This window comes from Ovis aries, chromosome 1, assembly GCF_016772045.2.
Source record: "Ovis aries strain OAR_USU_Benz2616 breed Rambouillet chromosome 1, ARS-UI_Ramb_v3.0, whole genome shotgun sequence".
Lineage (NCBI taxonomy): Eukaryota > Metazoa > Chordata > Mammalia > Artiodactyla > Bovidae > Ovis > Ovis aries.
Window position 1 is genome coordinate 54,589,725 of NC_056054.1, and position 13,705 is coordinate 54,603,429.

General features: G+C 37.5%; 1 protein-coding gene across 1 annotated transcript; it reads right to left on the reverse strand.

Moving 5' to 3' along the window:
- Positions 1-807: 807 nt before the first annotated feature.
- Positions 808-1,393, reverse strand: LOC105614727 (protein dpy-30 homolog). The gene has a single exon (XM_027964666.3). The coding sequence runs from the start codon at positions 1,312-1,314 to the stop codon at positions 1,015-1,017; it is 300 nt and encodes a 99-aa protein (XP_027820467.1). The 5' UTR covers positions 1,315-1,393; the 3' UTR covers positions 808-1,014.
- Positions 1,394-13,705: the final 12,312 nt, after the last annotated feature.

The window sequence follows — 13,705 nt, forward strand, 5'->3', positions numbered from 1 at the left end:
CAGCAGCAATTCGTTTCAATTCCAAAAAATACTTACTGAATATGTCTACTTCTTTCCAGTTTCACTGCCGCCTATTTTATCCACACATCATTTCTCCGTGGTTGCTCCAGCAGGCTCTTTGCTGACTGGTAATGAAGGTGCTCTGAAGAGGTTTACAACAGGACATGAGTGTTCAGATTCCTTTAAAATGAAAGTGTCAGCACCTCATTTTTTTTCTTCTCTGAAAAGGTTTGACATTAAGCTCTTTTCTTTCTTTGAAGGAAGGGGCACTACTTTTTGGATGACTCAGCTTCTACTAAAAGTTTCACAGAGTCTACTGTGAAAGAACTAGGGGACAGAGGTAAGACAAAGAACTTTCACAGGTGTAGACTAAAGCGGGGAGGGGAATGAAGAAATTTCACAGGGGTAGACTAAAGGCTATGGGCTAAAGTGTGTGTGTGCACGTGTGTGTGTGAAGGGCAGAGAGAGAGGAGTGTCTTAGGGGCCCAAACAGAGGAGGATGGGACTGTGTTTTCCTGCAGCCAAATTATGGTTAGATGGAGTGTTTAGACCAACAGGAACAAAATTTCTCTGAAAGATTCCTGATCTTTCATCATGGCACAGAGGGAGACGACCCATAGTGGGGAGTGGTATTTGAGCACCCAAGACCTGTGAGGAAGCTTGAATCATTGACCAGAGAGCACCAGGCTTCACAGAGCCAGTTCTTCCCATCCCCTATTTGTTTCTTTCTTTTTTTTTTTTTGATGTTTCAACAGTTTATTTTGAAGGTCACTTTAAAAACAAAGTTAAAGACAATCTGAAAAATAATTGCACGGAATACATTTATTAAATAAGTTGTGATTAAATCAATAAGGGAAATGATGTCTTCTTCTGCAACTTCGAAATAAGTTCTGTTGTCCTGAAGGTTCTTATTCTTCCAAAAAGGGGGGGAGGGGGGAATCATGGCAATTAAAGCTGCCTCTTAATCATGTAAATCTACAGTAGAAACCAAATTTTTCTGTTCTTCCCAATAAGTCAGTTTCGATCTTCAAACTGTGCCTTGTTTTTTAAAAGATATGATGCTAGAAATTCAGTGGGATTTGGTGGTCTTTCCTTTGCAAGTACAGCAAGTCCTTGTAATAAGATAGGCACAACTGTCTGATCCAGATAGGCACGAGTTGGCAAAGACTGGAGATCCACTTTCTGTTTTGATGACTTTTCTGCGTTAATTTTCTCATTTTCTACTATCCTCTCAACATTGTCTGTGAGACCATATTCAGAGTGGGGATTTTCTGCAACCTGCGTCTGTCCCTCCAGCATCTGCTCTGGCTCCATGGCTGACCCTGCAAGTCACACTCCCCGGATACCAGTCCGCACCCAAGCCGTTCGTTCTCAAGAGCCCTGCACCGCTCCCTATTTGTTTCTATCATCAGTGTTTGGTGAAGGTTTTGTCTGTCAGCAGAATTGCTGGTTGTCCTGCAGGAGTGTTACCTCATCAGTTGGAACATCTGGCTTATTACTCTGATGGCCCTATTTCCAGGCTCTTTTTTCCAGTTTTCATAAATTTAATGTGTATGTATATGACCATAAACAACATGTAGCATTGCTATTTGTGTTCTTACAATTAACTCCAGTTGTACCACACTGACTGTGCCCTTTTGCAACTGATATTTTTCATTTAATGTTATGTTTTTGAGACTTAACCATCTTTTTTTTACCCTAGAATAATTTTATTTTTAAATGTCATGTAGGACATACAGAAAGTGTATGAATGGTTGAGAAAAGGGAACACCTGTAACTACTACCCAGTTATAGCCCATCACTGTCACCCTGGAAGCCCTGTTATTGTCTGAATGCTTGTGTAGCCCCTGTATGCGTGTGTTGAACCAGACTCTTTTTTAAAAATTATACATAAGCCTTAGAAAAGTGAAATGGTCTCTTGAACACCTGGTGACATGTGGGGGGTTACTTCTATACTTAGGAGGCTGACTTGAGGTAGCACATGACCCCCTGCTGAGACACTGGCAAATGACATGTTAATAGGATGACAGAACTCCCTTTCAAGCTCCTTACTGTGCCCTCTAAAGCGCTGCCCGCCCCACTGACTCCCTCAGCTCTGTGCTGTGGCTATGCTGAACTTTCTTTTGACCTCTGTGCTCTTACCTTTCTCAGATCTTTTTCACTTGTTATTTTCTCTGCCTTGAACATCCTTTCTCCTATTTGCACAGCTTGGTCCTTGTCATCTTTCTGTTGTTAAAGGCCAGTTCTTTGGAAAAGTCTTCTTTGGTTTTCTCCATTCCCCTTATTCTCTGTATTCTTGATCTCAGCCCTAGTTTGTTTCCATCACAACACATTGTTATTTGTGATTATTTTCTTAATTTGCTTTTATTCTGTATTTCCTATTTGAATATCAGCTTCTTGGGGGTGGGATTGTTTATGTCGTTCTCATAGTTTTACCTCCAGCACTCATCATGGAGCCTGATATATATCAAGCACTAAAAAAGTAATTGGACTTTCCTGGTGGTTCAGTGGTAAAGAATCTGCCTGCCAGTGCAGGAGATAAGGTTTCGATCTCTGGGTCGGGAAGATCCCCTGGAGAAGGAAACAGCAACCCACTCCAGTATTCTTGCCTGGAGAATTCCATGGACAGAGAAGCCTGGTGGGCTACAGTCCATGGAGTCACAAAAGCCAGACACAACTTAGTAATTAAACAGCAACAAAAAAGTAATTATTGATGAGAAATTTCGACAAATATATGTTGAGTGCCTACTGTGTGTCCAACCGCAGGAAATGTATCACCTCACCTAATCCTCAGCCTCCTCCAAGGTAGGTCAAGATTATCCCCATTTTAAAGATAAAGAGACAGGTACAAAAAATTTAACTTACTCTAGGGCACATATTTTGGTTAGTGGCAAAGATAGTATTTGAAACTAGTTTTGAATTTGTCCTGAACTCTCTGCAAAATTGATTCTGTTAATACTTTACCAGAGCAATGTTCTGAATCACTCAACTGATGAAAGATGTGGAGGGGATCAAAACTAGGAGAACAAGGTTATAGACCTAGTTAACTGCTCTTATTGGCCTGAGTAAGGGAGCACATACACAGAGGTCAGGCCAAGAAGTATAAAGTAACAGATTTTAGGTTAGAAACGATATGCTAAAGGATTTTAATAGTTCTAGGTTAAAAATATTAGTATTAATAATAAGTCCAGATTTTTTATAGTCACTGGCATAATAATTTCTTGCTAGTTTGACTGAAAAAAAAAGATTAAGGAAAGAAAGGTCCTGTGTTTGGAGAAAAAGGACTGGCCATAGAAATCCTTCAATGCTTCTTTGGGTTGAAGTGATTTCATGGTTTAGTTGTTTTGACTTGGGCTTTGGTTATATTGCTTCTGGAGTCATTATTTGTTTATGTTTCAGTAAACTATTAAGGAGTGATTGCTGTGTTCTTCAGACTTGTTTTTAATAGGATGCAACAAATTAAAAAAAGCAACAGCTTGTTATCAGATACACTGCATGCCATTTACTGTTTGAAAATGTCATTAGCAATTGAAGTTTCATGGAGCATGGAATCTTATCATTAACCATTTTAAGACTAAGATACTTGAGTTCTGAGAAATGAATTTGTAGTTATATTGCTTCAGAAGGCTTATTTGTAGACTCATATTCTTAATTTATATGCCAAAGGGATGAGTTTATAGAGATGATTATAAATTCCCTGAACATATTTCCTACTCAGTTCTTTTGTATACATGAGTAGTCAGTTTCAACATATTAACTTTTGAGTTGATGAGTAGGGAATATTTGTGAGGCTTCCCTCAATATTAAACTGAAAGTAAGACAATTTGTACCTGTGGTGATTTAAAAATTAAATCAATCATGTTCCTTCCAGGGGGTTACATATTCATTTGTAATTTGGACATGTTTATTGAATTCCTATTGAAATGAGGTGCAAAGAAATTCTGAGTGGGAAGTTACACTGACTGAAATAGAGGTGGCATTTTCAAGAGTGATCATTCTAAAAGTCCAAGGAATATGTCTGTGGCTCTTCTTTTTGATTTTCTTGATAAACATTGTTAATAACCTTGGCTTAATCTTTAAAAATAATTAGCTTCCAGAAAGATTCCTCCAGGTGATCTAATGCTTATTTCATTAACTAGAAACTCGCCACCACTTCCTAGTCCAATATGGCAGAATTCACTAGGCAATTTAATACAATTACCTTGGCCGTCCAGTATGTGGCATTACCTGCCTTGACTTCTCCCTCGAGTCTATCTTCCCCCATGTGAACCTGAATAGCAGATCAGGCATTTGTTATACTTTTGTTGTATCCATTCTAACTTGTCTACAGATTTTGAGCTCATCAGAGATCCCACTAAGCATAGCCCCTTGACAACTAAACTGCCTTTGATACCCAGATAGCTTCTCCTCTGACTCTTGGGGATTAGATCACGCAGTTTCAGGTAGTATTCAGAGGGATGACTAATTCTACAGAACCAACCAAGATTCCTCTAGACCCGAGAGGCAGAGAAATGACTGAGTGCTGATATGCTGCAGAAGTAATTATGGTTAATATCCTGTGAAAATTACAGCCGGTTTCATACCAAGCATAAAATTAAATAGGAACATTTAAAACTTTAAAACCTCATCTATGACTTCAAAACTTTTAAATATGATTCAAGCAAACAGTTAATTGTGAATTTACTTGTTCTTTGGCTGAATAAATAAAACAAATTGAGCTTCTTTGGACTTCATACTGAATATCACGGGGATGACCCACATCACTAAAAAGCTTGTTTCCATTGAGATAGAATTCTGGCCAAACATTGATTCATATGTTACTCTTTCACTAGTTATTACTTGAACTGTCTTTTCTTCTCTCTGATATTTTGCTCATTTGAATAATTTATCAACAAATTTGAGGTACATCAAGGACTTTTATGCTTATCATAGGATATTTCCTTCCTATTGTATATTAGCTCTATTAACACCTGATGTTACTTGAGAGACTCATCAGTTCAGTTCAGTTCAGTTCAGTTGCTCAGTCATGTCCAACTCTTTGCGACCCCATGAATTGCAGCACGCCAGGCCTCCCTGTCCATCACCAACTCCCGGAGTTCACTCAAACTCACATCCATCGAGTCAGTGATGCCATCCAGCCATCTCATCCTCTGTCATCCCCTTCTTCTCCTGCCCCCAACCACTCCCAGCATCAGAGTCTTTTCCAATGAGTCAGCTCTTTGCATAAGGTGGCCAAAGTACTGGAGTTTCAGCTTTAGCATCATTCCTTCCAAAGCACACCTGGGGCTGATCTCCTTTAGAATGGACTGGTTGGCTCTCCTTGCAGTCCAAGGGACTCTCAAGAGTCTTCTCCAACACCACAGTTCAAAAGCATCAATTCTTTGGCGCTCTGCTTTCTTCACAGTCCAACTCTCACATCCATACATGACTACTGGAAAAACTATAGCCTTGACTAGATGGACCTTTGTTGGCAAAGTAATGTCTCTACTTTTCAATATGCTATCTAGGTTGGTCATAACTTTTCTAGCAAGGAGTAAGCATCTTTTAATTTCATGGCTGCAGTCACCATTGGCAGTGATTTTGGAGCCCCCCAAAATAAAGTCTGACACTGTTTCCACTGTTTCCCCATCTATTTCCCATGAAGTGATGGAACCAGATGCCATGATCTTCGTTTTCTGAATGTTGAGTTTTAAGCCAACTTTTTCACTCTCCTCTTTTACCTTCATCAAGAGGGTTTTTAGTTCCTCTTCACTTTCTGCCATAAGGGTGGTATCGTCTGCATATCCGAGGTTATTGATATTTCTCCTGGCAATCTTGATTCCAGCTTGTGCTTCTTCCAGGCCAGCGTTTCTCATGATGTACTCTGCATATAAGTTAAATAAGCAGGGTGACAATATACAGCCTTGATGAACTTCTTTTCCTATTTGGAACCAGTCTGTTGTTCCATGTCCAGTTCTAACTGTTGCTTCCTGACCTGCATATAGTTTTCTCAAGAGGCAGGTCAGGTGGTCTGGTATTCCCATCTCTTTCACAATTTTCCACAGTTTATTGTGATCCACACAATCAGAGGCTTTGGCATAGTCAATAAAGCAGAAATAGATGTTTTTCTGGAACTCTCTTGCTTTTTCCCATGATCCAGCGGATGTTGGCAATTTGATCTCTGGTTCCTCTGCCTTTTCTAAAATTAGCTTGAACATCTGTCATTAAAGAGCATTTGTTAGAAATAAGAGTGTTTAGAGTTGAAATTATAATAATTTCCTTTCATTATAATAACATAGAATGGCTCTCTTACAGATCATATAGGTCCAGGGTATGTATGAATGATTTTCCGCTGCTGTATGAGGTAGAGTTGCCCATAAAAGAAGCAGTTGAATCACAAATTAACACCATCAATTCAAAATGTTTTCTCTGGGTTTTATGACTAGTCATGGTACAACAGAGGCTCACAGAGAATATTGGAGATATTAAAGCAAATGGAAGTTGGCAGGAATCAGTGGCTTCTAGAAAATTTCCTTTTACTAGACCTACTGAAAAGCCCTGCTGTAAGCATTGATCTAATTTTGAATATCCAAATTCTTCATGTTATTTTGATAATAAGGATTTCATAATCTCTAGACTACAGCTATGAAATTAAGAGATGCTTACTCCTTGGAAGAAAAGCTATGACCAACCTAGACAGCATATTCAAAAGCAGAGACATTACTTTGCCAACAAAGGTCCGTCTAGTCAAGGCTATGGTTTTTCTAGTAGTCATGTATGGATGTGAGAGTTGGACTGTGAAGAAAGCTGAGAGCAGAAGAATTGATGCTTTTGAACTGTGGTGTTGGAGAAGACTCTTGAGAGTCCCTTGGACTGCAAGGAGTTCCAACCAGTCCATTCTGAAGGAGATCAGATTTCTTTGGAGGGAATGATGCTGAAGCTGAAATTCCAGCACTTTGGCCACCTCATGTGAAGAGTTGACTCATTGGAAAAGACTCTGATGCTGCGAGGGATTAGGGGCAGGAGGAGAGGGGACGAGAGAGGATGAGATGGCTGGATAGCATCACTGACTTGATGGACGTGAGTCTGAGTAAACTGCGGGAGTTGGTGATGGACAGGGAGGCCTGGCGTGCTATGGTTCATGGGGTCGCAAAGAGTCGGACACGACTGAGTGACTGAACTGAACTGAGCATCTTTGCAGATATTTATGTGAAAGTTGGTGAAATATTGGACATAGAATAAAATAGTACCAACCCAAGCAGACCCTGTTGTCTTAAGAAAACATTGTCTACATTATAGGATTTTCCTTTTGAAGATATGAAGCAAAAGTGAGCTTCATAGATTAATTATTGAGGTGTGTGGTGGGAGGCAACTTGTTGGTATACTCCATTTTCTGTATTTCTCATTGGTGATATGGGATATCAGGGCTGTTTTTAGTCTGGGACTCAGGGAGCGGGCAACCATCCACTGTGTTTTTGTTTCATTTGTATTTTACTTGTTGGGTGATCAAATGTTTCAATTTTCTTACTTATCCTTAAAAAGATCCTTTGTTCCTATATAAAAGTGGACTTTCATTAGGCTTACTTCATTATTATAGGGGATTTCATTGCAATGGGCACCGACAAATCATGATTCATGGGGTCGCAAAGAGTCAGACACGACTGAGCTACTGAACTGAACTGAACTGATGCTCCTAATTGATCTAAATGAGCAAATGGCTTTCTTGCCTCCCCGTTGTTCATGCCAAAGCATCTTCTCAATGAATTACATTTTTACTTTCCAAATTGGATTTTGTTAATGCAAGTGATGCTAAATGGTAGTGATACTTTCCTTTATTTGTGCTAAGAATTGATCTAACTGAATGCTTATTCTCTAATTATTTTAGTCATTGACTTTTGGCTACTATAATTCCACCCCTGACTCATTGATTGTTGTGATGCTAGTTTGGCCATTCTCATAATAGGTATTCTGACTTTTGCTTTAAAAATTGTAGATAATTAATGTTTTAAATGACCCACATACTGAGAAATTCATGCTTCAGCAAATCTCTTGACTCTAAGATATCTTGTTGAGTGATAATATCATTGCGATATCATTTAATGTACCATAGAACAAGCTTTGCACTTAGAATTCCATTGTGGCAAGACAATGCTGTAGAAATGTATAACATTTTCTATTCTGGGGAAAGTCTGGAATTTTCTACGCCTATCCCTCTTACATGGTGGTAAAGCCTTATACATCTAATAGTGTCAGATTCTTTTTCCTTCTTTTTCAGTTAGATTCTTTCATTTGTAATAAGTGAGAGAAATAATTAATATATGTAAACATATCAAAAGGAACAGTAGGGAAAAGTGGCTCATGATGGGAGATGTATTCCAAAATGGTTAAGGAAATGACTTGGAGTCATTCAGACTTGAGTGCTAGACCAGGGCCACAACCTGGATAAATTACTTCTCCAACATTCCATTTCCTCATCTCTTAAATGGGAATAATAATACCTACTTGCTGTGGGGTTGTACTAAGGATTAGATTAAAGTATATACCTAAAGCGAAAGTGAAGTCGCTCAGTCGTGTCCAACTCTTCGTGACCCCATGAACTGTAGCCTACCAGGCTCCTCCATCCATGGGATTCTCCAGGCAAGAATACTGAAATGGGCTGCCATTTCCTTCTCCAGAGGATCTTCCTGACCCAGGGATCAAACCCGGGTATCCCGCATTGCAGGCAGACACTTTAACCTCTGAGCCACCAGGGAAGCCTAAAACACTTAGCATTTTATCTGGAGCAGAGTGAATATTTAACAAATGTATTATTGTTGTTGATACACTTTCAGACAGATGTTGAGTTTAAAAAAAAATTATTTTACTGAAGTATAGTTGATTTACAATGTTGTATTGATTTGTTAGTCAGCAGAGTGATTCAGTTGTACATATGACAGGATAAGATGGCTGGATGGCATCACTGACTCAATGGATATGAGTTTGAGCAAACTCCAGGATGGGAGATGGTGAAGGACAGCATCGCTTGGTGTGCTGCAGTCCATAGGGTTGCAAAGAGTTGGACATGACTTAGCAACTGAACAACAGCATTTATATTTTCATCTTCTTCTCCATTATGATTTATTACAGGATACTGAATATAGTTCTCTGTGCTATAAAACAGGACCTTGCTGTTTATCCATTCTATACTTTAATGGATAGTTTATACATAGAAAGCTTCTAGTAATCACAAACTCCTAACCTATCCCTCCCCTTTTGCCCCCTCCTCCTTGGCAAAGTCTATTCTATGTCTGTGAGTCTGCATCTGTTTCATAGAAAAGTTCATTTGTGTCCTATTTTAGATTCCACATGTAAATGGTATCATATGGTATTTTAGACATTGAGTTTTATAAGCTGGTGGAGAGGTTCTTGTATATGATTGCAGTGAGCTATAAGTACCTGATTTGTCTTCTCATATCTTCCCATTTAAATAATCTTGAAGAATATGGAAAACTATAATATTCAGCAACAATCTTCCCTGGTTGAGAAGGACTTTCCACCATCAACAAAATATGTAATTTTCTGGAAGATATTACCTAAATTGATTTAATGTAAGTAGAAAATCTAAATAGTTCATCACCTCCCAAATGACTCTTAATGCAAATAGTTAGAAAAAGTGAGTTTTTTTCAAGTTTTAGAAAAAGATAAATCCCATTTTATAGAACCTGTTGCAGAGCATAAAAACACAATGCTAAAATTTTATCAATTAATTTAAAATAGTAGCATGCTGCTGCTAAGTCACATCAGTTGTGTCCAACTCTGTGCGACCCCATAGACAGCAGCCCACCAGGCTCCCCCGTCCCTGGGATTCTCCAGGCAAGAACACTGGAGTAGGTTGCCATTTCCTTCTCCAGTGCATGAAAGTGAAAAGTGAAAGTGAAGTCGCTCAGTTTTGTCTGACTCTTAGCGACCCCATGGACTGCAGCCTACCAGGCTCCTCCGTCCATAGGATTTTCATAATACTGATATAAAACTTGATAAAATTTTTGAACGCCTTAACAGAGTTTTGGATACAAAGATGATCATCATGATGGAATGTCATTGAAATGCTTTATTAAAAACATTTACTATCATGAGAAAATGTATAATATTAAGTGAAATGAAAAGACATATTACATTTAGGATCCATTTTGTTAGCAAAGTATATAAAGGAAAATAATTAATATATATATTAACAGTGGTAAAATCTGGGTATTACAATTGTGGATGACTTTTGTTTTTGCCTTTGCGCTTTTGTCTGTTTTCCAAATTCTCTACAATGAGAGAAGTATATATTATTTCTATACTTGGAAAAGGAACATTACTGTAAAAGAATACTGACTACATCAAAATATAATCATGAAGGATATAATAAAATTGATAATATATATTTTTAAAATATAAATTTATTTATTTTAATTGGAGGTTAATTACTTTACAATATTGTATTGGTTTTGCCATACATCAACATGAATCCTCCACAGGTATACATGTGTTCCCCATCCTGAACCCCTCTCCCTCCTCCCTCCCCATACCATCCCTCTGGATCGTCCCAGTACACCAGCCCCAAGCATCCAGTATCGTGGATCGAACCTGGACTGGCGATTCATTTCATATATGATATTATACATGTTTCAATGCCATTCTCCCAAATCATCCCACCCTCTTCTTCTCCCACAGAGTCCAAAAGACTGTTCTATACATCAGTGTCTCTTTTGCTGTCTCACACACAGGGTTATCGTTACCATCTTTCTAAATTCCATATATATGTGTTAGTATACTGTATTGGTGTTTTTCTTTGTGGCTTACTTCACTCTGTATAATCTGCTCCAGTTTCATCCACCTCATTAAAACTGATTCAAATGTATTCTTTTTAATGGCTGTGTAATACTCCATTGTGTATATGTACCACAGCTTTCTTATCCATTCATCTACTGATGGACATCTAGGTTGCTTCTATGTCCTGGCTATTATAAACAGTGCTGCGATGAACATTGGGGTACACGTGTCTCTTTCAATTCTGGTTTCCTCAGTGTGTATGCCCAGCAGTGGGATTGCTGGGTCATATGGCAGTTCTATTTCCAGTTTTTTAAGGAATCTCCATACTGTTCTCCATAGTGGCTGTACTAGTTTGCATTCCCACCAACAGTGTAAGAGGGTTCCCTTTTCTCCACATCCTCTCCAGCATTTATTGCTTGTAGACTTTTGGATGGCAGCCATTCTGACTGGTGTGAAATGGTACCTCATTGTGGTTTTGATTTGCATTTCTCTGATAATGAGTGATGTTGAGCATCTTTTCATGTGTTTGTTAGCCATCCGTATGTCTTTGGAGAAATGTCTATTTAGTCCTTTGGCCCATTTTTTGATTGGGTCGTTTATTTTTCTGGAATTGAGCTGCAGGATTTGCTTGTATATTTGTGAAAGAAGATTTGTTAGACACTTTCACATGACTAAATTTGCCTTTGGAAAGCTTGGGAGGTTCCTATTTTTAAATTTTTATTTAAATTAATTTATTTTTTAGTTGGAGGATAATTGCTTTGCAATATTGTGTTGGTTACCACTATATATCAGTTCAGTTCAGTCACTCAATCACATCTGACTCTGCGACCCCATGGACTGCAACACGCCAGACTTCCCTGTCCATCACCAACTCCTGGATCTTACTCAAACTCATGTCCATCGAGTTAGTGATGCCATCCAACCATCTCATCCTCTGTCATCCACTTCTCCTCCTGCCTTCAATCTTTCCCAGCATCAGGGACTTTTCCAGTGAGTCAGATCTTCACATCAGGTGGCCAAAGTATTGGAGTTTTATCAGTCCTTCCAGTGAATATTCAGGACTGATTTCCTTTAGGATGGACTGGTTTGAGCTCCTTGCAGTCCAAGGGACTCTCCAGAGTCTTCTCCAACACCACAGTTCAAAAGCATCAATTCTTCAGTGCTTAGCTTTCTTTGTAGTCCAACTTTCACATCCATACATGACTACCGGAAAAACCATAGCTTTGACTATACAGAACTTTGTTGGCAAAGTAATGTCTCTGCTTTTGAATATGCTGTCTAGGTTGGTCATAGCTTTTCTTCAAAGAAACAAGTGTCTTTTAGTTTCATGACTGCAGTCACCATCCACAGTAATTTTGGAGCCCAAGAAAATAAAGTCTGACACTGTTTCCATTGTTTCCCCATCTATTTGCCATGAAGTAATGGGATTGGATGACATGATCTTAGTTTTCTGAATGTTGAGTTTAAAGTCAACATTTTCCCTCTTCTCTTTCACTTTCATCAAGAGGCTCTTTATCAATTGGATCATCCACAGTTTTTGGTAGATAAAATTCATCTGTTTAAAATTTTTTTTTAATTTTAAAGGATAAAATAGAGAATGAAGAAACATTAAAAGAGAAACCTGGGTTTAATTTTTCTTCATTTTCTGTTTTGTCCTTTAAAAATTAAAAAAAATGTTTTTAGTCAGATGAATTTTATCTGCCAGAAGCTGTGGATGATCCTAATTTGGAATATAGCGGGGGCTGTTTAATGGTTGAGGGGCATTCTCTTTTAATTTTTTTCATGCTTCCCATAGTGTAACAAAAATAGGAGAAGGCTGGTTTACCAAAAACACAAAAACAAATAACTTTTATCAAAAATTTAACACAATATGATAAAGCAATTATCCTTCAATTAAATATAAATAAATTTATTAAAAATTTCTTTACACATAAATTCAGTGAACTAATTAGAAAATACTGTTAGACACATTAAAATAATTTAATACAGCAAACAAAAAATTTTATATACTAACTTGGGTCTTATGTTTACAAACTAACAAATTGAATTTAAAACCATAAAAGTATCTCCCTGCACAATAATAGCTGCTCAAAAATTACATGAAAAAAATTAATTTCTTCAAAAACTGTTATACTCCATGTTCTTCTCCAAAGAGATTTTATCTGGAAGAATCCTAGAGTATTGATTTTCCCTCTTGTTCTTTGTCTTAACATAATATTCTGTTTACTAAGTAAGATCGCTGTAACTTTATGAATTTTTAAAACCTTTTAAAATCCATTTACATTACTTGAATTTCAAAGTTGTTTAGTACTATAAGGATTATTTAAAGGTTCCATTAGGAATTTTGGGATAACATTGATCACATGTATACATTAAATATTAGTAATAGACATTAATCTTAGATATTCCATTGCTGAAAGAAAACATTATTTATAAATAATAACAAACATTTAATAAATATAATAATAATGTATTAATAAAATATTCAGTTCTGAAAGTTGTAAAGGGGAAAAAACACTTGAGATTTTAATACCCAAAGATAAATTCTTAATATTTTGATGTGCATACTTCCAGTATTATTCTTGTGTGTTACTTATATATTTTAACAAATAGTGATTATACTGTTTGTATAGCACTTTCTATATTGCTTTAGATCTTGATTTAAAAAAAATTAACAATACAAGTATTTCCAATGTTCTAAATGTTCTTCTACTAGATGATTTTAATACTTTAATATTATTATTAATTAATGATGACTATATCATAATTTACATGGGCTTCCCAGACAGTAAAGAATCTGCCTGCAGTGTAGGATTCTCTGGTTCAATCCCTGAATCCGGAAAATCCCCTGGAGCAGGGAATGGCTACCCACTCCAGTATTCTTGCCTGGAGAATTCCATGGACAGAGGAGCCTGGTGGGCTACAGTTTATG

Coding starts and splice junctions, on each gene's coding strand:
- LOC105614727 (XM_027964666.3), bottom strand. CDS start 1,314: ATGGAGCCAGAGCAGATGCTGGAGGGACAGACGCAGGTTGCAGAAAAT.